We start from the raw sequence: 25,342 nt of genomic DNA on the forward strand, positions 1-25,342 counted from the left end.
GAGATTTCTTCTAAAATCTATGCACACTGGATATACTTCCCATGAGGCCACACAAACACAAAAAAAATCTGAAAACGAATTTAGTAAGTGTGCGATGTATATTTAGAAGGGATAACATGTTGAATTTAACATCAGCTGCTTGACCACATCCCTGCACCACCACCTCAGCATAATTCTGTTCATGTTGTAAACAGAAGTGCCCAGAATTAAGTGACAAGTACGGCGAGGAGCCTGGTGGAGGGGCCTGGAGGACTTCCATCCCCGGGGACTACCACGAAGTGAAATGTATGAAGCTTCTTGAGGACAGCTTTTTGGAAAAAAGCCAGATGCACAATGTGTGTTCTCCATCTAAGCCAGTGCCGAGACGGGCCTGCCAGAGCGTTAAATCCCTCATCTTAATTAAGGATATTAGCAGGCACCTGCTTTTCAATCCCCACACAGGCAACGTTTTATAAGAAAATACACTTATTAAGTAGAAAAAAAAAAAACGCTTTCTGCTCAGGGAGGGTACAAAGCAAAAGTCATCTTTCTTCTGCCTGAAGAAAATTATAGCAAGATTACAAGTATTTCTATAGCAAGTTCTAGAAGTGTTTTATAAAGCGACTGCATATGATATGGAAATAGGAAATGTTCCAAAACCAGTTCTACAGAATTATCCTGAGAGAAAAACAAATGCTAAAAATTGGCTCGCAATGAGAATGCTCACTGTATTAATTTCTCAATACTGTATTAATATACAAGAGCTCATAATGCCCAGGATGATATTAGTTTAAAAAAAAAAACATGAAAATTTAGCCTAGCTGGTGTGGCTCAGTGGTTGAGTGTGGACCTATGAACCAGGAGGTCAGGGTTCAATTCCCAGTTGGTCAAGGGCCCATATCCCAGTTGCAGACTCAATCCCTGGTAGGGAGTGTGCAGGAGGCAGCCGATCAGCCGATCAATGATTCTCTTTCATCTTTGATGTTTCTCTCTCTCTTTCCCTTTCCCTTCCTCTCTGAAATCAAAAAAATATATTAAAAAAACAAACAAACCACTTACACGAAAAGCCACTATAGGAGCATTAAGCCAAAGTTAAGAACTACCACGGGACTAGTTACATACTTTTAAAACACTGTTGACTTACTCAAGTAGGTCAAGGTCCCTCCTATTCACACCCTTATGTATACTTCTACCCATTTTGTTACCTTTGCCTTAAAAATGTTAAGAGAGGTAAATCCCATTGGGCAAATACCCTGCCTCCTCTATCTTTTCCCAACGCCTGTGCTCTACCTACCAGACCACTCAAAACCTCCCCGAACATAGAATGCTCTCCAACACTGACTGCCTTCCTTCTGCATGAACCGTATTTCCTACCCTTTCTCCCTCCTTCCTCATCCCTACGGTCCGCCTCCGTGGAGTCCTCCTCACATGCCAGTTACAGCGTCTGGATGCATCTCCACAGCAGACATCACACTGAATGAACTAGGTTAGAGCTGGCTACCTGAGTGTCTCTCTGCCAACACACTTTTTTTTTTTTTTAAGTGCTTAAGAGTTTAATAACACGGGCCAATGTTCTAAATGGTTTACGTAGATTATCTCTTCTCATCCTCCTAACCCAATTAGGTACACAGATTTCACAATGTAGGGGTCTGACTCCAAATCCCACACTCTGAACTATGCAGTTCGGTAAGACAGAGGTTTTATAATCTAGTTTTTACGTCAACACTGTGTAGTTTTATTATGAATATATTATTTCATCCCATTTGCTACTTATTGCTATCCTTTGAAGTTTTTATTTCTTTTCTTTTCTTATTTTTCAATTACAGTTTGCATTCAGCATTATTCTGTATTAATGGCAGATGTACAGCACACTGGTTAGAAAATCATGTAGTGTACACCAATATACTCTTGTTTTCATGATCCTAGTTTTTAAAATTCAGTACTGAGAGAAGAAAAAGGAAGGCTCAGTCCACTAAAGCTCCTTTAAACATTTCTTCCAAAAGGAGCATCTAACAGCAGGGTCTCTTGTGTCCTAATCGGTATTAGATCTCCACCGCTGCATGCAATCACTGATTGTCTGCTCTACACTCAGCACTCTAAGAGGAGAGGAGATTGAGGTAAGATTTGAATCCTTCGACCATGAATATCGCTGTCACCTTTCATTTGTGGCCAACCCAATAAAGCAGGGGTCCTCAAACTTTTTAAAGTGGGGGCCAGATCACGGTCCCTCAGAGAGCTGGAGGGCCAGACTATATGAACTACTAATTCCTACTGTAACACCTCGGCTGCGCTCACTGCCCAAAAAACCTGGCGGGCAGGATCAGACTCCCCTGGGGGCTGCATGTGGCCCGAAGGCCGTAGTTTGAAGACCCCTGCAATAAAGCATCTCGACCTCTACTGTCCGGAGTCAGAGAACAGGACTCCAACAGGTGGAACTCAAACCCCAGGCGGAGGCCCTGCTCTGCCCCCGTCCTCTTCCTGAGTTGAGGGAAGCATGGCGGTGAGGCTCTACCCCGGTGCTGTAAATAAATAATCGTCTTGGGGCAACAGCGCTGCCTTTCGGGGTCAGTGGAGCATCCCTCCCAAAAGCGAGGGTCCCTGTGTCCTCTAGCACCTCCGACTGGGTCAGTCTTGCCTACAGCCGCTGATTTTTCCCTCCTACATTTCTCATGCAGTTCAAAAAAGGAAATAAGATGGCAGGGCAAGAAGGACTCTTCGTTTCCCCCATTTATTATACTCTACGTATACCTGGTCTGAAGTTCTTACCATCAGCATTTTCACCCTCTCTGTTGAAAACTGTTTTTTTCGTAATTTCTGCTGATTTTGAGATTGCCTCATAACTAAAACTGCCAAATAACCAGACACTTGGGGGATTTCTTGACCTGACCCAGGTCAGGAAACTCTCAGCTTCATTTACTGAAAAAAGGCACTAGGGCAACTCATCAAGTTAGGCCTAAGGTAAGCAAAAAACACTTGCTTGGCTCAAACAAACATGTTTTCCTATTTGCCCTCTTAGACTTGGAGTTCGCTAAAGCATTGTTAAATGTTTGTGATAACTTTTAAATCTTAAAAAAAAAAAAAAACACCTATTCATTCCTAGAAGACTAAAGCTATAGGCACCCTATTAACAAATTCATTCTTGTATTGTAGATTTACTCTCCCTCCAGTATAAAGGCAGCTAGTGTTACTATTTTCTTTTTTCTTATCCAGCTTCTGATCCGATAAAACCAATACATGGGCCTCCATCCTACAGTAAACCAGGGGTTCTCTCTGGCCCAGGCAAAAGAAGAACTGTAAATTCCCAGTTGCACTAATGAGAACATTAGTATCAGCCTTAGTAACGGACAGTCAAGTTGGTCATCACTAAATCTTAATTATATAACTAGTGTTAATAAATTTTTCTAAATTATTATGGAGACTTCTTCACAGTCTGACAATTGCCTGTATTCTTTTGTCAAAAAAGTGAACTATGGCCCAGACAGCGTACCTCAGTGGTTGAGCGTTGACCTATGACCCAGGAGGTCACGGCTGGATCCCCAGTGGGGGGTGTGCAGGAGGAAGCCAATCAATGATGCTCTGTTTTCATTGATGTTTCTATCTCTCTCTCCCTCTCCCTTCCTTTCTGAAATCAATAAAAATATATACTTTTTAAAGAAAGTGAACTATGTATGAGTAATTTGTAACCCAACTCCAAAGCAAAATTCTCATATTCTTGATATTTACATTCCAGTGGGACAGACAGAAAATAAATGATATAAACATGGCAAATCCATAATATGTAAGAAAGTGGTAAGTGCTAAGGGAAAAAAAGCAAAGAGACGTAATAACAGGAATGAAAAGGTAAAATTTTAGATAGGCTGTCCAGGGAAGGCCTCAGGTGGAACACAACTTTCAAGTATCAGAGACTCTGAGAAAGGTAACCATACACACATCTGGCAAAAGAGCTTTCCCGGCAGAGTGAATAGCCAGTGTAAAGGCCCTGAGGCCAGTTTGCCCATCACGTCTCCGAACCAGTGAGACTGTCTGAGACTCAGTGAAGGAGCCAGTGTACATAGAGTGAAGTGAAAGAGGGGAGGTATAGTGAGACATAAGGTCAAAGAATAATGAGGAGCAATGCCAAGAAGGCCTTGCAATCCAGAGCTTTTCCTGAATTTAACATTAAAAGCATCTGGCTTTTCCTCTGAGTGCGATGTGACTACCCCTCGGATATTTCTGAAAAAGGAGTGAAGGACACGATTTGATTTATATTCAGATAGCATCATGATCATTTTCACTCTTTTCCAGAAAGACTTGAACAGAACAGATGGAGCATGTGCGAATGGAAATGTTTTGGGACATACAATTTTTGTTTTAGATAACACTTATTTTTGGACACAAGTTAAAAATTCAACCTTAAGCTATGGCTGCCAATCGCAGCCTCTGGGTGTGAGCCAGGAAGAGGTGCTCCTGCCAATAGTAAATTCCTTTCCCAGTAGGTGATGAATTATCAGAAAAATGTGGAGCAAAAAGCAGGTGAGATAGGAAGTAGAAATAGCCTGGGGAATAGCTAGAAAACATCTAATTTTAGAGCATGAAGCAATTCCCCAACGAAATCAGAAAACCTTGCTGGTACTGGTTTGGCTCAGTGGATAGAGCGTCGGTCTGCGGACTGAAAGGTCCCAGGTTCGATTCTGGTCAAGGGCATGTACATTGGTTGCGGGTACATCCCCAGTAGGGGGTGTGCAAGAGGCAGCTGGTCAATGTTCCTCTCTCATCGATGTTTCTAGCTCTCTATCCCTCTCTCTTCCTCTCTGTAAAGAATCAATAAAATATATATTTAAAATGAAAAGAAAACCTGAATACTTCAATCTATTGAGAAGAAACTTGTTTTTTTCAGTTTTATTTTTATTGTTTAAGGTATAGAGAAGAAACTTGCAGAGCAAATATAAAATATAATAATAAGGCCCTAGCTGGTCTGGTTCAGTGCATAGAGCACATGTGTCAAACACAAGGCCCGCGGGCCAAATCCAGCCCGCCAGGCCTTGCAATGTGGCCCGCACCGCGCTGTCATCACTGCACTCCGCTGTCAGTTTATGACATTGTCAGTTTATGACTGTTCAGTAAACCATTCGGCCCGCGATTTAGGCTGGATTTTAGATTTTGGCCCCTTCTCTGATTGAGTTCGACACCCCTAGCATAGAGTGTAAGCTTGAGGACTGAAGGGTCCCAGGTTTGAGTCTGGTCAAGGGCACATACGTTGGCTGTAGGCTCCTCCCCGGCCTGGACCCTGGTCTGTATGTATCCAGGAGGCAACCAATCAATGTGTTTCTCTCACATCGATGTTTCTCTCTGTCTTACACTCTCTCTAAAAAAGATCAATGGAAAAATATCCTTGGGTGAGGATTAACCACAAAGGAAAAAGTATAATAATAAGGTATCACGTATTACAAAAAAATAAAATATCTCCAACTGTTAAGTTTGTGTAGAGCCACCACCACTAAAAAACTGTCAGAAATGGGAGGCATGTTGGCTGGAACATGAGAACACTCGGCATGGGACTGGCTGGGGACACAAGTATTCGTGTCACATCATGTGAACATGTTTTAGCTGCAGGATGTAGTATTAAGGTAGCAGCAAACAGATCCAAAAATATATCTCAATTCTTTCATACAATGATCATTAGCTTTTATACTAACACAATTAACCCATAAGCCTATTAATGTAAATTCCTGAAAACTGAGTATTCTTTAAATACTTACAAAATAACACCCTTCCTATCTTTTCCCTTGAATCTGTGTTTGTGATATCCTTTGTCTAGAAAGAGTCCTCACTGTTCAGCGAAGACGAATATCATTTAAAAGCCCAATAATGCACTAACTTGTACACTGGAATTGAAATGACCACCATTAGCCACTAGATGGCACTTCATACCAAAGACTTGCTTTTTGAGAGTCTGCCTATTTAGAATTGCCACTGGGTCCTTTTTACAGAAAACCGTCCAATAATACTGCTAAGCATCTATTATGTGCAAGGTTCCTTCTCTTATAGGACTATTTGTCCAAAGCCACGGTAGGTCATTCGGTCACAATCCAAAGGCCAGTCCACTTTTATGAGAATCATCAGGTGACTTGCTGGGCCCCCAAGAAATGTACATAAATAGCCCTTTGTAAAAATAATCCTTAGAGTCAAAAGGGAATTGGGAGCTCTTTAGGGAAAACTTGGGTTGCCCTATATATTTTTTCTTATTGCCCTAATTGGCTGTTCTATGTTCTAAATTTCGGAATAAGCAGCATGGGAGTTGCAACATGAAGAAATCTACCATTTGACTCTGAAGCCACTCGATGAGCGTTTCTGCGGTTGAATCTGGGATCTGACATCGCAGGCCTTCCTTCTCATCTGCTTCCATCATCTCCAGCAGTCCACGCAGGTCTTCCACAAGGTGCAGGGCTCGCAAGCTTCCCATGAACGGGGAGGTGGGGGACTGGCAATCAAAAATCCCATTGGAATACTCCAGGGCCTTAGAACCTAGGTTTAAAAAAAAAATTTTTTTAAATCAAAGAAAGCCCAGGATTTATGTTAGATAAGACACCAAAGCTGTAGGTGGCAAGCAAATCCAGCAGTCCAGTCACCGGGGGAGGGGGGAAATATGGAGGGATTGAGCAAAAACTCATGGATACAGACAACAGTGTGGTGATTGCCAGGGGAAGGTGAGAGATGGAGTGGGTATTGGGGTGATAAATGGCGATGGACAGAAACTTGACTTGGGGTGGTGAACACACAGCACAGTGTACAGATATTGTGTTGCAGAAGTGTGCACCTGAAATCTGATAATTCTACCTGATAATTGTGTCACCCCAATAAACTCAGTAAAAAGGAAACAAATAGAAGGAAGAGATAATTGGATCACGTCCATCTTTCTAAGGCATAGTTATTTGTTGCCAAAATAAAAACAATATAACAGATGGTGAATATCAATGGTCCAATATCTAACAGGTGGGCCACCAACTGTGTGGTACAGTAAGAATATGGTGGGCTTCGGTGTAAACCCCGTGGTCAGCAAACTGTGGCTCGAGAGCCACATGCGGCTCTTTGGCCCCTTGAGTGTGGCTCTTCCACAAAATACCATGGCCTGGGCGAGTCTATTTTGAAGAAGTGGCATTAGAAGTTTAAGTTTAAAAAATTTGGCTTTCAAAAGAAATTTCAATCGTACTGTTGATATTTGGCTCTGCTTATTAATGAGTTTGCCGACCACTGTGCTAACCTCACAAACATGGGGTTAAGAAGGTAGCAGATCAGTTCACATGAGCCATGTATTACAAAAACCAAGAATGAATTTTAGGGACCGTAAAGGGTTTCATTTCCTAAAAATAAGCTACACCCTGAGGTGGAAATTGCATAGCATAATTTCAAAGGCAAGAGGGCCAGCTCCCAGGTATTTGCCAGAACTTAATCTCTGAAAAAGTGCAATGAATTACATGTATATATTTGTAGGTGGATGTGTGAGCAAGTGTGTATCCACATTTCCACCATGATTTTGCTTGCAGCCTCACATCAAATGCTCTTGCTAAAATTAGCTTTAAAAATAATCTTACAGCCATTGTTGTTTTCAATTAGTTTTATAAGAGAAAACATTCTGCTACTTAAATCCACACAACTGACCCACAGCCCATTCTGAAAACACTCATCTAGACCTCTTCATCTCTTTGGTGTTTATGTTCTAATCTGTTAAATATACATACTGTCAAATATAAATGTAAACTTCACACTTAAATAGCAATAATTACAATATTTAGGCTATCGCCTCATAAATCTGAAAATCTTACAATTGGATGATACTTGAGAACCACTGTGTTAGCTGTCTCTCCAGTTGGCTGTCTGGCTTGATCAATTCTAACAACAAGGGAGAGACTCTCTCTACTAGTCCATTCCACTGAGCCTCCTAATACCGGACAGATGATCTGGACTCAAATCTGCCAAACTCTAACAATAGTTACCACCAATAGGCTAAACACAGTGCTAAAAGCTTCACATAACCCTCTCTATCAATCTCCACAGGAACCCTATAAAGCTGAGGCGAAGGGCTGTGGAATTAGCCAAAGACTGCTAGAGAGGTTCCTGAGGAAATATAATGAGTGCAATATTTTTTTAAAATACTGACATTGATGTGTCTATGAGATATTTCAGGGGAAATCCCTTACTGGCAGTAAGAGACAGAGATATGAAAGATAACAAAAGAATTGGGAAAGTAAGGAGATGTGAGTCACTGGTGCTAAAGTAAATGGTAAATTCAAGGAAACAGATTGGAACACTCTGGATACTGGGAAAAGCAGTAGCTTTCAAAGTGTGGTCCACAGACTGCCAGGAACCTCGATCAGAAGCCCAAGATGCTATCGGAACTTTTGACATCTTAAAGTAAAATTTAACAATACTTCTGGAATGGGGGTCCAGGCAAAATGGCAGAATAGGTGTCTGCTGTACTTACCTCTTCACATATGGCGATTAAGAATCTGAGAAGTATCTCAGCTGCTGAGGTTCCCCCATACCTAACATAAAATCTCCCCCTAACCATAATTCTGAAATAAACACAGACATTTTACCCTAACCCTAATGCTAATTCTAAACTCAGCTGTAATCCTAACCCTACCTTTAAACCTAAGCCTAACCCTAATCCTAACACCAACCCATGACCCAAAATTTAAAGCTAACCCTAAACCTAATACTGAACTCACACATGAACACTAAAACTAACCCTTATCTTAAATCTAACTCTAAACCTAACCTCATGGCTAACCCAAACCCTAAACCAAATCCTAACCTAAACATAATACTAAACCAAGAGGAGTACCAATCAACATGGTGGTAGGTAGGAAGGGCACTCACCTCCTCCCTTGACCACATAAAATTACAACAAAATTATAGAACAACCAACCTGGACAGCCACCTGCAAATGGCTGAAGAGAAGCCCTGTCACTAAAGGATATAAAGAAGCTACCATACTGAGACTGATAGTAGGGGCGGAGATGTGGAACAGTCTGGCTGGACACCCACGGGTGTCGGTTGAAAATCCTGAGGGATATTTCAGCTGCAGAGGTAATCCCTGAGGAGTGAGGGGGTCTCAGCTCCACACCAGGCTTCCCAGCATGAAACACCAGTGCTGGGAAGAGGAGCCCACTTAACAGCTGGTTAAGTGTTAGAAACACAGGCATCTTCTTAAAGGGCCCATGCAAAGGGCCCATGCAAAAAAATTCTTGCTGGCAGGCACTCACCTTGGGTTCTGGTGGAGAGACAGCAGCTTGGGAGGAGGGGGGCTCCAGAGACATACAGGGAGAAACTGGGTTGTGTGGCACTGCCACCAAGGCCCATGTGTTGAGTCCTCCTCCCATAAGGCCAAATCCGTATCTGCATTAACCTGATGAAGAGCCCACTCGTTCCACCTGACAACTCCCTGAGACCCTGCCCTGCCCAACTTGCACAAGCCCTAAGGCTCTTTCAACAGCAGCCACCTGAGTCCACATGACAGTCTTTCTTTAAAAACTCTGGAGGAATTCTTATCACACTCCAGGGGTGCCAGAGAAACACAGAAAGTGAGTTGTGTGGTTTTTAGGGAAATGGCTGAAGGACAGCTACCATTGTCCCTGTGTTGAGCCCTAACCCTCACTTGGCCAAATCTGAACCTGTATTAGCCTGGTGAACTCCACCAACTCCACCCTGATGACTTCTGAGAGCCATCCCCTCACCCCCACCGTCCACAAAGGTCCCCAGGCCTCAGGCAGATGGTGGTTAGCCCCAGTGGGGTTTTTGCTGAGTGTCATAAAGGTCAGCACTGGTGCCAAATATGAATCTGTATTAACTTGGGGAACACACCACTCACCCAACCCTGGTGACTCCCTGAGACCCTGCCTCACCAAGCTCACATATCACTGAAAGTTCTTTCAGCAGCCAAGCCTTAAAGGTAGCCAGAGGCAGTGGCAGGTCTCAGGATGCCTTGGGACTTTTGCTGAACTGCCCTAGCTAGACCCAATACTGGTGGCAGCTGGCCTTGGTTCACAGTGTGACCTCTTGCATGTACATCCAGATCCAATACAGACAGCCACCAACCACAGGTAGCCCAATTGCAGGCAGTGTCAAACATTGACCTGCACGGAGATCCTCACAAGAAGCCTTGGAATCAACACAGAGCACACCTAGTGGCTAGCTTCAGACCATAACGGAGCAGATTAGCTGCATAGGTGGCATGCCCAACGAGTAGTCAGCAGGCACCACTGGGGCAAATCCTGCTCCCTGAGATCTACACTGCACAGCAGCATGTACACTGTGGTCATGGCCAAACTTCCTGCTAGTAAACCTGAGAGTCAATTGCACCTACTGAAGTCTCAATGGCAATCAAGTCTCCACTACAACAGGAAGGCACATACAACACACACAAGGGATACTCCTGGAACACCTGGCTCAAGTGGTCAGGGAGACTGTCCAGTTTGGCCCCTCAGAACACATACTACATAAGGCCATCCCATGAAGACTGGAAGATGTAGCAGATGTATATAATACATAGAAACAAACACAAAGAGACAGCCAACATGGGGAGACTAAGAAACATGTCACAAATAAAAGAACAAGGGAAATCTTTAGAAAAAGAACTAAATCAAAGAGAGGCAAGCAATCTACCACATCTAGAGTTTAAAACGCTGGTTTTTAAGGATGCTCAAGGAACTTAGTGAGAACTTCTACAAAGAGAGTAAGCATAAAAAAAGAATATAAAAAAGAACCAGTCAGAAATGAAGAATTCACTAGAAAGAACCAACAGCAGATTAGATGGAGCAGAGGATCAAATCAGTGATTTGGAAGTCAAGGTGGCAAAAAACACCCACCCAAACAAAGAAATTTACAGTACCTTTGGGACAATGTCAAGCATAAAAACATTTGCATCATAAGGGTAACAGAAAGCAGACAGAAAGAGCAAAGAATTGAGACCCTAACTGAAAAAATGACTAAAAACTTCCCTAACATAATGAAGAAAATAGACATACAGGTTGAGGTTAAGTAATCCTATACAATATTGGCAACAAATATACTATCAAACTATTTGTTGTTTTTCTGAGATTCAAATAAAAAAAGAAAGAAAGAAACAAGACAAATCACATATAAACAATCTAACCTTACACCTAAAGGAACTAGAAAAACAGTAACAAACACAACCCGAAGTGAATAGAAGGAAGGAAATAATAAAAATCAGGGTGGAAATAAACAAAATAGACTCTAAAAAAATACAAAAGATTAATGAAACCAAGAGCTGGTTCTTTGAAAACCTTTAATAATACTCATTAAAAAAAACAGACAGGACCCAAATAAATAAAACCAGAAAACTTAGGCAGTGAACTCTCTGTCACTGTTCTTAGTAATATTTTTCTCTGATATATCTCCTTGGGAAACAAAAGAAAAAAAATAAACAAATGGAACTCACAGCAAAAGAAACAAAACAAATAACAAAATGAAAATAAAATCTACTGAATGAAAAAAGATATTTGCCAATAATTCATCCGATAAGGGGTTTATATCCAAAATTTTTTAAAAATTCATACACCTTAACACCAAAAAAACCAGACTATCCAGTTTAAAAAATGGGCAGGGGATATGATAGACATTTCTCCAAAGAGGACACAAAGATGACCAATAGACATATGAAACGATGCTCAATGTCACTAACCAGAGAAATTAAATTAAATTAATTAAAACCACAATGTACTATCACCTCACACATGTCAGAATTGCTATCATCTATAAATCAACAATGAGCAAATGTTGGTGAGGATGTGAAGGAAATGGAACCTTTCTACCCTGTTGGTGGGGTTGCAAATTGGTGCAGCCACTATGGAAAACAGTATGGAGGTTCCTTAAAAATAGAATTACTTACGACCCATCAATTACACTTACTTGATATCTATATCTGAAAAAATCCAGAGCACTAATTAAATTCAACCCCTATGTTCACTGCAGCAGTATTTACAATAGCCAAGATATGGAAGCAATCCTAGTGCCCATCAATCGATATTGGATAAAGAAGATATGACACATCTATACAATCGAATATTACTCAGGCATAAAAAAAAAGAATGAAGTTTTACCATTTGTGACAACATTGATTGACCTTATTAGGCTAAGTAAAATAAGTCGGTAAGAGAAAAACAATACCATATGATTTCACTTATATGTGGACTCCAAAGAACATAATAAATCATCAAACAAAACAGAAACAGACTCATAGTTACAGAAAACAGACTGCTGGTTGCCAGAGGAGAGAGGATTAGGGTGATTGGGTGAAAAAGATGAAGAGATTAAGTACAGATTTGTAGTTACTAAATAGTCATGGAGATGTAAAGTACAGTCAATAATAACTAGGTATGGTGCCAAATGATTACTAGAATTATTGACAGATCACTTCATAAATTACATAATCATCTGACCACTGTGCTATACACCTGAAACTAATATAACATAATATTGAATGTCAACTCTAACTGAACATTTTTTGGGGGGAAAAAATTAAAATTCTGGATGAAAATGGCAAAGAGGGTCAAGGATAAACCATGGGGACCCTAAAGGCATTGGAGAGAGCCAATAAGTGAAAATAGGAAAGTGGAAAGGTAATAAAGCAGCCGTAATGAAAAAGTCAAGAGAGCAGAATAAATAGCATGATCCCATATGTCAGAGGATGCACATTACCTGCTATAATGCCATCCATCTGCTCCAGCGCCGCAGCCAACATGTCACTTGCATCACTCATCATTTTGTTATTTGTGGAGGGCAAATTCCAACCTGGATCTGAAAAAATAATGATGTTATCATGACATCCTTTAAATGACTCATGCTTCCTGGCAGGGTTGATCATTCAACTCCAAATGATAACTCCCCCTGGCAGGCGAAGAGGGAGAATTTCTGAAGTAGTAGACCTGAATTAATTGGAACATTTAACGAGCTGCGGCCAACCGTCGCTTACTACACTGGGAGACCACATGCTATACCTGTATCAGTTAATGAAACAAGATTCAGTTCTTGCACTCAAGGTGTTTAAAGTGAAGATTGCTTTCCATGCCACCCTCTGTAGAGCTCTAGATCTCCATGAGGGGTATCAGGCCTGGCTGTGGAGCCTTGCTCGGGGCCCTGAGGAATGCTGGTAGACCAGAACTTCCTCCCTCCCTGTTCCAGTCCAAACCAATCTCTACTCTCTTAATTTGCCCCCTTTTTTCTGTATGAGAATTACCATAAGACATGTGTAAGAAAGTGGTTCTCATTGTGTGCGTATATGGTAAACACATACACACATTGACTGCTATTGTTGAATGTAACAATAGCTACCATGCATCAAGTGTCTACAATGGTCCCTATACATTTACATAAATTATCCACAATCCTTTATCATAACAGAAACCCTATAAAATGGATACATTCATCTTTGTTTTACAAATGAAATCAGAGATGTTTGCTGATTTTTTGCAAGGAAACATGTCACGTAAATATATCAAAGACCAGTTTTTAGCCTAGGTCTAATTTCAACAATATTATATTTGCTTATCTGATTCTCTAGCTGAAAGATAGGTTTATGCTAAAATTGTCACAGGCTACTCACTCTTTTACCTATTCAAAAAACTGACTGAACTTACAGCCTTGCAAGAAATTTGGTCAAAGCAGGAAAAAGCCAAATTATATGTTTTTCAATATTAATTAATGCATTTCAGGTACCAGACTAAATATGCATACAAATTTTCCCAATATGCTAATTAAGGCTTCTGCGACGTAGCAGATGGGACATAAAGGGTCTGCTGTTTAATAGAAACCTTTGCCCCTTGTTTCCAAGCAGCCAGATCTCACTTACCACTTTATTTATTGATTTTTTTTTTTTTTTTTTTACAGAGAAGAAGAGAGAGGGATAAAGAGTTAGAAACATGAATGAGAGAGAATCATCCATCAGCTGTCCCCTGCATAACCCCTACTGGGGATGTGACTGCAACCAAGTTACATGCCCCGACGGGAACCTTTCAGTGCGCAGGCCGACGCTCTATCCACTGAGCCAAACCGGTTTCAGCTACCACTTTATTTTTATAAACACATTTACAGTTTTGGTAAAAAGCTTGTTGGATCAATTCTATGTACATTCATTTTAATAATAAGCCATCTAATCATTGTGAAATAATACTTTGTTTTTATAGTTTTTATAGATTTCATCTAAGCATTTCCCAGAACTTTACCTCAGAAGGTATCAAGTATCTCTACCATGTTATGTGGAAATACTACAGCACGAAAATGCCCAAGGTGTGCATTTACAGTTACCAGAATTCAGGTGGTCAACAAGCTAGGCTGTGAGTCTAGGTAGTTCTCAAAAACGTACTTGCACATTCAGCTAATCCAGCGAGGTGGGGCACAGATTTAATAATCACACTTCAGGTTGGAAAATTTAAAACATGAAAACTGAGAACATGAAGGATTAAGCCAAACAGCCTTCAGTCCTTTACTTTCATAAAATTAAGTGGCTTGCATTACCTTCATTTTAAAAGCGCTTCAAAGTGCTCTAGATAACATGAGATATATAGAAAGGAACACACGTCAGCTCAGCAATAAACATGGGAAATGCTAATAAAACCAAGTAATGCTCACAATGAAAAACTCTCACTGCCCCACCAATTTATAAAAACAAGGATTGATTTTCTTTGCCAGCGACTATGATTTGTGTAGGGCACGAAACACTTCCAAGTATGACAGGGAATTATCTACTTCTCTGTTCTGTCCAGAACCTTTCAAATACTATGACACGGAGGTGTCAGAATCAAGGCCATAATTTTCAAAGCAGTAAAGAACCAATTAAAAAAAAAAATTCCAATTCTTTAGAGACCAATCCTTTGTGTAATAACATAAAACTATGATGACAATATTTCACTGTTAAAAAAAAACACATAAATATTTACTCTTGATCTCTATATTTATCACATAATACGCTACTTATAACAGTAAGGGGAGGACAGACAGAAAATGTAATAAATATGCATGTATTATAGAAAAAGTGGGTGACAGCTAAAGTGTACAAGTTTACTTTTGTTGTTGTTGTTAATCTTCACTGGAGGATATTTTCCACTGATTTTTAGAGAGAGTGAAAAGATTGGGGGGGGGGGGAGAAAGAGAAAGAGAGAGAGAGAAAGAGAGAGAGAAATATTGATGTGAGAGAGACACAGCCATTGGTTGCCTCCTGCATACACCCCGAAGGGTATGTGCCCTTGACCAGAATCGGGACCCTTCAGTTCATATCCACTGAGTCAAACCTGTTAGGGCAGGATTACTGTTAAAGGTGGTGAAAATGTAACCATTTTGACCTAATTCAATTTATAGAACAAAACATTTAAATGCAGAATATACATTTCAAGTCCAAGTTATATTTACCATGATGGGCCATGTACGCAAGGCCACAAAATAAGTCTCAATAAATCCCAAATGGGCTTTAAAGGATTACAGTGAAGAATGAGAACAGAAGCCTGAAGTGGTGAAGCACTAAGAATAGAATTTCCATTATATATTAAAACTCAGACTTGCCAATGGCCTGAGGTATTTTAGAGTCAGCCTCACTGAGTGAGCATCTGTGTTGATAAAGCTATGCCAATTGTCATGAATGGGTCAAAGTATTGTCAAAAATAGAAAGGCTAAATAAAAGACTTCAGAAAATACCATACTCTTAAAAAGATTGTCCTATATCCTCAAAAACACATCTGAAAGGAAGATTCCCCTGGGTGTTCTCACATACTTAATGCAATGGAATGTTATTCCAATACAATGAAATATTACTACACAATAAAAAAGACTGAACTGTTGATACATGCAACAGTATGTTGAGCAAAAGAAGCCAGACACGAATGACTATGTACTGTATGATTCCTTTTCTATGAAATTCAAGTAAGGGGCAATCTACGATGATAGAAAGTAGAACAATAGTTATCTATAGGAAGTGGTAAATGATTAAAAGAGGTACTGGGGAACTTCCTGTTTAATAAGTCGATTGAGGTGTTGGTTACACCAGTTTATACATTTGTCAAATTCATCAAACTACACATTTAAGATGTGTGCATTTCAATATATGGAAATGTCATCTCAAATATTAAAAGCTAGGAATGAAGATGATTTTAGAAGTTAAAAATAAAATTGTATTTTTTTAAATCAACTAAATAAGTAAATGAATTGATATAATAGAGGAAAAGCATGGACTTATAGTGATAATACATCACAAATCAAAGATAATGAATAATCCAAGTACAGATCCAAGGTCCAAAAATAAGAGTCAGAATAACCAGGTCCCTTTGTTCTAATTCTGATTATAATTTGGTCTTTTGGGTGGACAAAACCATTTAGAAAATTAAAACTTCAACATCCAATGATTCTCAGAGAATAGCAAAATGATTTCTGTGTTCTAAATAACTAATATACGTATACTTCTTTGAATGACTTGCTGAAGGAAAAGGCACCGGAAAATACAACCACCACAACAAAGGAATTTGGTTTGAGTTAAAGGTCAGAGTTCAAACCTAAGAAAACCCTTACTTGTGTGATGTGAACAGAAAAGATGAGCTCTGTTTGTAGGAGTCCTCAAGCTAGTGGTTTCCTGTTCCCATGGCTTCATTAAAAATAAGTTTAGAATAGTCTTAGTAAAGCAAGAACCTGGAAATAATATTCATATTTTAGAGGAAGGGACAAAAAGAGACCCAACAGAAGCAAGTTTGGTGTATATTTTAAGCTTGGGTAGGACCTGTTTAGAGCAGACTTGAATGGGGTAAAATACCAGAGAAAGTTCCAGCAATGGGTGTGGTGGCTAAACGTTTGGCAGGAAAAAACACAAGTTTTTGCAGAGTTGCTGACTAACTGATGTTTTAGGTCGGGCTAGCTGCCCAGACTCCATGAAGAAAGTCAGGCTGTGAGAAAATTACAAAGTTTGTTTTAAACTCTCGCTTTCTTGAGAATGACATTTGTCCTAGCTTTCTTCTCAGCTTTCCTTAGGTAGAATGTTTAGGCTTGAAAGAGAACTTCTAATTTTGTGCCGTGAGATGGATACAGTTCACTGAGATTAAGACTAAAGAGAGAAAAAATCCTTTATTGAAAGAGAGACTGTCCATGCAGTGGGGAATGGAGAGGGGGATAGGGGACACCTGTAATATGGTCAACAATAAAAATAAAAATAAAACATAAAAAATAAACTAAAGTAATCCTTAACGAGACCAATAAGCCGATGGCATTTTGAAAAAAAAGAAAAATGAAAGAGCATGTTTACACCCATTCCACTAGGCTGGTGAAGCGCCAAAATCACATGGTCATTATAAAAACAGTATATTTTCATATAAATCACCCACAGGTTTCTCACCAATTTTCCCCCAAAGATGCTCACTAGGGATGTTACATCCATTACACAAAGGGTTCCAATGTATGCAGCAACACAATCTTAGGAAAGATAAAATGTCTTAAAAACGGAAAGACCAACAGGAAGTAGGAAGGACCATCCGTGGTCATCAAGCTGTGGTTCCTGGACCCGCAGCAGCATCACCTGGGAGTGAGTCAGAATGTATAATACATCCTTGGGCCCCACCAGCCTGGGTTTTACAAGCTGTTCATGTGATTCTAGAGCACACTCCATCACAGGACTAAAGAGGCCGTCTTTCCTCCTGGGACACACGCCCCACCCAGATGAGGCTGGAACTGGCTACCAAGGTAAACAAGGGCAGAGCTCCTCTCCGCAGCCCCCGCTTCTTACTTTGATCCAAGAATCACAGCTCTGAAGAGGCAATTATGTTTTAACCTGAAAAACCCTCCCTTTAAACTTCCACTAAGTCCTGATGTCTGCAACATGTCAGGATTCTTAAGCAATCCTCCTTGTACTCTGGTTGTCTGCTTTGTATCTGTCATCACATACTTTCTCCTCCCCACTGTGTTAGTCCAAATCCTTTCACCTTCAATCTGCTCTAACATCCCGGGAAAATCAATTCAGAGTCACGTGAAAAAGAAAACATGATAAGAAGCGGGGATCAAGGGACAGGCCAAGTGCTGAAAACAAAAAGGATGGGGATGTTAGCAGCAGGGGCGATATCTAATATTATAGCACATTAAAAAATTTGCCAAACTGTAAAATAAGTAAAATATCCTATATAATAAAAGGCTAATATGCAAATTGTTCCCTCGACTAGGAGTTGGACTGGGAGTTCAACCCGGAGTTTGACCAGGGGATGGGGCCAGCTAGCCAAAAGCCTGTGGCCTTTACCTCCAGCCAGCCTCACCCCCAATCGACCCTATCGGGGTAGGGCAGCTGGACACCACCAGTGAACAAATTCGTGCACCAGGCCTCTAGTTGATGATATAACTGGGAATTTGAACACTGACTGTATTTGGTGTTATTAAGGAATTATTTTAATTTTGAAGTTTTAATAGTTCTTTTTGTAAAAGCTCTTACTTTTATTTATTTATTTATTTATTTTAAATATATTTTATTGATTTTTTACAGAGAGGAAAGGAGAGGGATAAGAGCCAGAAACGTCAATGAGTGAGAAACATCGACCAGCTGCCTCTTGCACGCCCCCCACTGGGGATGCACCCACAACCAATGTACATGCCCCTGACTGGAATCGAACCCAGGACCTTTCAGCCTGCAGGCCGATGCTCTACCACTGAGCCAAACCGGTTTCGGCAAAGCTCTTACTTTTAGAGATGATTAGTAAAATATTTATGAATTAAATAATATAATATGTGGAATTTGCTTTGAAATAATAAGAAGGGGAATAGGGTGAAGATATATTAGATGAAATAAGATTAGCCATGCTTTGATCATTGTTGAAGGTGAGTGATAAGTATATGGAGTAACATTATCCTATTCTACAATAAAAAACAAACTGTAATATGGACACCTATAACATGGTCAACAATAAAAAACAAACTTAAAAAATAAAGTAATCCTTAACTAGACCAATAAGCTGATGGCATTTAAAAAAGAAAAGAAAAATGAAAGAGCATGTTTACACCCATTCCACTAGGCTGGTGAAGTGCTAAAATCATATGGTCATTATAAAAGCAATATATTTTCATATAAATCACCCACAGGTGATTCATATATTTGAGATTTTCCATAATAAAATATTACTTTTTTCCATTCACATCTTTAGACAACAGGATTTTCAAACACCCTTCATCATGATACGTTGTCTTAAGTATTTTCATTTTTTTCTATCATAACTTCAAACATACCAAAGGCTCAGCAAATATTTACAAACCAAATAAGAAAATACTTGTTATATTAACCACCTGCATAAACACAAACACACTCAGAAAACAGAAGAGCCTCTCACAGAGAATTGTAAGGCAGACCATAAAAAAGGGGAGCATAAATGACTGTGCATTAGTAGAAGTTACTTCTCTTGCTCACTAACATAAAGAGCAACAAAAATGCTGGGACAAAGCTGGGAAGTGCTGAAATAAATGAAGCAGCAAGGGAAGATAAAAGGAAACGAGCTTTTCATCTGCACGCTATTAATATTTAGAGATGACAACCAGAAAGGATGGACACAAAGGTTCATACAATAAGCCAAGATCCTTCACTTTTTGGATAAGAGGATGTTGCTGCTATTTGAAAAACTGGTATGTATTAAATATTAGTATTAAAGTCTGACGATACTGTGATAAATCGAAAGAATGCCCCATGTCTCCCTAGCTAGTGTTGTTGGTACTATGTCTTCACGAAGTTCTAAATTTGTCTAAGGTAACTCAGGAAGTAAGATATGAGGCCAAAACTCATGTTGTTCCCAAGTGTGCTTCTCACTGAAGTCAGTAGGTATTAATCACACAGCTCGTTCGCCCTGACTAGGATGACCAGCCTCCAACAAGAGCCTTCATTTAACAGTATCTGTCTCCTTGATTAAGCTGTGAGCTCCGTGAAAACAGAGGCTGTTTGTGATCTCTGATCCCTGGACCTCATGTGGAGAACATCAAAGGCTTGCAGTGTGGTGCTCTGCTCCAAGGGACACACACACACAAACTCACTATCTCTCTCTCTCTCTCTCTCTCTCTCTCTCTCTCTCTCTCTCTCTCTCTGTCTGTCTTTTATGTCATAACTGTTCCAGCCCTCACAGTCCCTGTTTTGGCTCACAGTATGACCTCCCACTTAACTGCATAAACCAGAAACCTATCTCCTCATCTTAACTTTTAAGATAAATGTGGATAAATCTGTTCATTGCTCTTACCCTTCCTATCTATAATCTCACAGGACGAATTTTTACACTGTTCAAGACTGTGGTGAGCCAAATTCACTGTGCTACTTCGGAACGATGTGATTTCTAAGGGTTTGCAAACTTAGCTCCCAATATAGTGGAGGAGTATCAGGAGGCCTGAGCAGGTTGTAACTTCTGATCTTTCAAACCACTCTAACCCTAACCCCCACCCATCTCTTCTTTGTTCTTAAAAAAATCTACAGACTCCATCTGGCTCCTAGTATCCTACCCACGTCTACCAATCCAGGCTCCACTGGCTAAGAGATAAGCAGTTCTGGGATGTGGGGCCCAGACTGAAGTCAGGGCTACAGAACAGCTACTCCAGGCTCTGGAAAGGAGGGGAAGGACAAACTGCCTATCTACAAGCAGCCTCTACAGGAGTGTTTTGTAAGTCATGGGTCATGACCCTAAGATTAGAAGGAAATGAAGTAAACTTTGTAGAGTGCCATCTTCATTTATTTAGCAAAATAGACAACATCGGAGTGTCTTACAGGAAAAAAAAAAGGTTAAGTACTGTTCTGTGAAACGTTTGATTCGATTATGTACACACATCTGCATGCAGTAAGTATGGCAGGCCTACCCCGTGCCGGGCACTAGAGATAGAAGAGTGAAGACAAGAAGCAGAAAAAGAAAACTGTTTCTGCCTTCTATGTACCTGACATCCCAGTGATTTCAGAATGTGTGTGTACATGTGGGCGTGGATATATAGGTACTGCAGCATCATACCAGAAAGTATATCTTACACTGAGTCAAAAGCATTTGAGAAAGGCTGCTCTAAAGTCATGCTATTTAAAAGGTGGTCTGTGAGCTAGTGTTCATCCACCCACTGGTACTGGTCCACCATGTGATAAGTCCAGAAACTATTTAGAATATTTTATAGCAACCTGACCTTCCTGTGATATCCAATTTTTCTGACCTGGCCATTTTTTAAAATTGGATTTTACAGAAATAATCACCCCATGATAGATTGAAAAATAAAACAAGCCTAGGTGGGGTGGCGCAGTGATTGAGTGTCGACCTGTGATCCTGGAGGTCATGGTTCGATTCTTAATCAGGGCACATGCCTGGGTTGTGGGCTAAATCCCCAGTGTGGTACCAGTCCCCAGTGTGGGATGTGCAGGAGGCAGCTGATCCATGATTACCCCTCATCATCTATCTATCCATTCCTCCTTTCTTGCCTTCCTCCCTTTCTCTCTCCCTCCTCCCCCTTCCTCCCTGAAGTCAATAAAAAAGAAAGAAAAGACAAAAAGAAAAACAAAACAAAAAACTGGTCCTTCAGCAGAGATGGCTGGAGAAGCACTGCTCGGGAGACCCCTGCAGGTGTGTGCTGGGAGTAAGTGTGTGCACAAGCACTGGGACTGGACACGGCAGCCACCGACCACGGATGGAGAGAGAAGGGGCGATGCAGGGAGCGAGAGCGCCCCGAGAACTAGGGAGTGTGGTTCAGATTTGTTCTCTCTGCACACATGCCAAGTGATAACAACAATGAAACGGCAAGGAGAAAACTGTTAGCACTGATATGGGTGACATTCCATTAAATTCAGAAGAAGTAAAACGAAGATTTTTAGTTGTATAAAATTAACAGCAATGGCAGTCATATACACTGAGTGGCCAGATTATTATGATCTCTGAACGCTTAATAATCTGGCCACTCAGTGTATATCCTATATAATAAAAGGCTAATATGCAAATTATCTCCTTGACCAGGAGTTCGACGACCAGCAGGCAGGCTGGCCAACTGCCCGTGTCCCCTTCCCCTGGCCAGACCCCACCTATGCACAAATTCATGCACTGGGCACACACACACAGAGTGGCCAGATTATTATGCATTCAGAGATCATAATAATCTGGCCACTCAGTGTATTTGAACTACTTATACATCTAATTAAAACGCAGCACAGTACAATTTCTGCTTACTTTGTTTCAATTACAGCAATAAAGGCTACATATTTTGCACTAAATTTACATCACTTGTCATTCATGCAACATAGCCCAAAGCATGTGATATTTGAGTGGAAGAATCTTGCCAGCATACCAAACTGTCTGGGAAGAGTGAGAAAAACTGTGGGCGAGGGGACCGTTTTGTGGAGGAATAAGACTTTATAATGATTTTAAAAATGAAGCTGTCTGTCTAGTGGGTAATTTCTGTTGCTTTCTCTTTCCACTGGGTGTTAGTTACACTCGTGGCTGTGCAGTAAGTGGAATGCCAATGTTTTTTGCTTTTACAGCATATGTACTTCTGGCCACCATCAGCAGTAGAGATATGTTCTCAGCTGTTGGGGCGGGACGGGACAAAATAAAAGCCAAGCCCTGAAATTATCCAGTTGAAAGTACAAAATACATCCTTAACATTGTCATTCACTATTAAAGTCTTAAAAGACATGGAAATTCTGTACAATTAATGAGCACAGACCCAGGTAATCATGGGTAACAATGCTTCTCAAGTCATTTATATTTCAGTTCTGAATGGCTGGCCCTGGCTGCAGGAGATGTGCTTAAGAGAAGAACGATGAGAACCAGGAAAACAAGGCCACAAATTATTTCCCAATCCAGGCAGTGGCAAACTGCAGCCCACAGGCCAAATCTGGCTCACTGCCTGTTTTTTGGAAATAAAGTTTCATTATAAAGAGAGTCACAGTCACTCGCTATTATCATCAGTGGCTGCTTTCACGCTATTTGCAGATTTGAGTGGTTATAACCCTCAAAGCCCAAAACATTTACTATCTGGCACTTGGCAGAAAAAGTTTGCCAACCCCTGTCCCAACCCATCCCATAGCCTCTCCAAGAACACAGACCCCTCTCCTATTCGCTTATTCACCTCGACTAAACATTCCTTGACTATCTATTATACACCAGGCACTATTCTAAGGATATAACAGGAAAGAAAAAGAAAAAGAGAAAGAAAATTAAAGTTGTTGCTCTAAAGTCAAGAAACCATAAATCAGTAAATATATATATATATATATATTTAAATATATAGTAGGTGAGCTGGTGATACATAATATGGGAAAACAAAGCAAGGAAGGAGGATAAACATTAGCTTACAATGTACCAGGCACTGCTTTTAAGAGCTTCTCATGTATTGATTCATTGAATCCTCCCAATAACCCCAATGACACAATATGTACTCCTATTTTATGGGTGATAAATCAGAGGCACAGGAGGGGCACCCAAGACGTACAGCTGGAAAATGGATTTGAAGCCCAACAGGACTCCAGAGCCTGTGATCTTAACTTGACGCTGTGCTGGCTCTTTGTGCAGAAAGAAAACGGCAGGGGTTACCATGCTCATGTGCTAGCCAGGGAAGGCCCCACTGATAAAGTGACACTGAGCAAAGCCCTGGAAGAGGGGAGGGAGAAAAGAAAGAGCTTCCAGGTGGAAACAACAGCCCATACAAAGGCCCAGGGGGAGGGAGGACTTTATGTACTTGGTAATGAGGGAGGGAGGGAGGGAGGGAGGGAGGAGAAGGGGAGAATTTACATAGAGTGAAATGCACGGGTCTTAACTATACAATGTGATGAGTTCTGATGAATGCGCACACCTATGTAACGCATACCAACATTCGGATCACCTTGTGTATATTTGGGTAGAAAAGCTAAAGTGTTTGGGAACAAGAAATGACTCAAGGGCTGTGGCCTACTCCACAGAATGATGGAATGGTCCTTTACTGATGCAACTGACTGCCCAGCCCCAGCCCCAGGCATAACAAGTACTTCCTCCATCCACCGAAGAAAGGAAGCAAGAAGAATTACAAAATTATCATCCACGGAAAGTCATCCCCTGCCATCCTGTACAGTAAAACATAATGAAATGGCTGGATCTTGTCCGTGAAAGCTGTATGTCATGGCAGAATATCCAAGCCAAACTCATTATCACAAACACCATTACAAACGCTTCATAGCTCCTTACAAACAAAATGAAACTCGATTATCAGGCACCATGTGGAGCCATTGCTTATCTCTACCAGATTACTGTACCTGGCGAGGGAAAAGGTGTGTCTCTGGAAAATGGGCTACCTTAACTCGGGTCCATGGGATACTGTCTCTATCACAACAGACTTTCAAAGAATGAAGGTCCCACTTTTAATCACTTCTATGCCAAGCTTAGTTCAAAACGTGGAGACCAGCAAAGGTTTGATGAATAAATTAATAACCACCAACAAAATTAATCAACAAACATGCTAGGTAGTACTGCTTATGAAACAATAGTGCATTAATGGGCTTGTTGGTTTTTTTTTTTATTAAGGTATTATATGTGTACAGATCTTACCAATTCCCTCCCTCCCATACATGTCCTCCCTCCCCAGTTTTACGTCCATTGGTTATGCTTATATGCATACATACAAGTCTTTCGGTTGATCTCTCCCATATCTCCCTCCCCTCCCCACTGTAATTTGACGTTCTGTTTGTTGCTTTACTGTCTCTGTATCTATCTATTTGTTCATCGGTTTATAATGTTCCTTATTATCTATAAATGAATGAGATCATGTGGTGTTTTTCTTTCATTGACTAGCTTATTTCACTCAGCATAATGTTCTCCAATTCTATCCAGGTTGCTGCAAATGATAAGATTTCCTTCTTTTTTATGGCAGCATAGTATTCCATTGTGTAAATGTACCATAGTTTTTTGATCCAATCATCTGCTGACAGGCACCTAGGCTGTTTCCAAATCCTAGCTATTGTAAATTGTGCTGCTATGAACACAGGGGTGCATATATCCTTTTTGATTGGTGTTTCTAGTTTCTTGGGATATATTCCTAGGAGTGAGATTACTGGGTCAAATGGGAGTTCCATTTTCAGTTTGTTGAGGAAACTCCATACTATTCTCCACAGTGGTTGCACCCATAGGCAGCAAAATCTCAGACATATGCCAAAAGAACTTCTTCACTGATACTGCCCCTAGGGCAATGGAAGCTAAAGAGAAAATAAACAAATGGGACTACATAAAAATAAAAAGCTTTTTTACAGCAAAAGAAACCATCAACAAAACATATTTGCAAATGTTATCACTGATAAAGGTTTAATTTCCAACATCTACAGACAGCTTATACAACTTAATAAAAGGAAGATAAATGATCCAATTGTTGGTTCTTTTAAGTCTTAGATCAT

General features: G+C 40.5%; 1 protein-coding gene across 27 annotated transcripts in view; it reads right to left on the reverse strand.

Annotated features, from left to right (window-relative positions):
* PPFIBP1 (PPFIA binding protein 1) overlaps nucleotides 1-25,342 on the reverse strand; it is a 178,663-nt gene that overhangs the window by 48,817 nt on the left and 104,504 nt on the right. For 14 of the 27 annotated variants that reach the window (XM_084877199.1, XM_084877197.1, XM_084877198.1 and 11 more), the window contains exons 1-3: nucleotides 16,534-16,552; nucleotides 12,679-12,777; nucleotides 6,278-6,483 (exon numbers count right to left, since the gene is read on the reverse strand). In XM_084877199.1, the coding sequence (XP_084733325.1) occupies nucleotides 6,278-6,483; nucleotides 12,679-12,742 (270 nt within the window). In that variant the 5' untranslated portion in view covers nucleotides 12,743-12,777; nucleotides 16,534-16,552. Of the gene's footprint in view, nucleotides 1-6,277; nucleotides 6,484-12,678; nucleotides 12,778-16,533; nucleotides 16,554-25,342 lie in introns of those variants that run through there. The other 13 variants (XM_084877212.1, XM_084877209.1, XM_084877210.1 and 10 more) reach the window with 2 other exon arrangements.

Source organism: Pipistrellus hanaki (assembly GCF_964339955.1).
Source record: "Pipistrellus hanaki genome assembly, chromosome: 3".
NCBI lineage: Eukaryota > Metazoa > Chordata > Mammalia > Chiroptera > Vespertilionidae > Pipistrellus > Pipistrellus hanaki.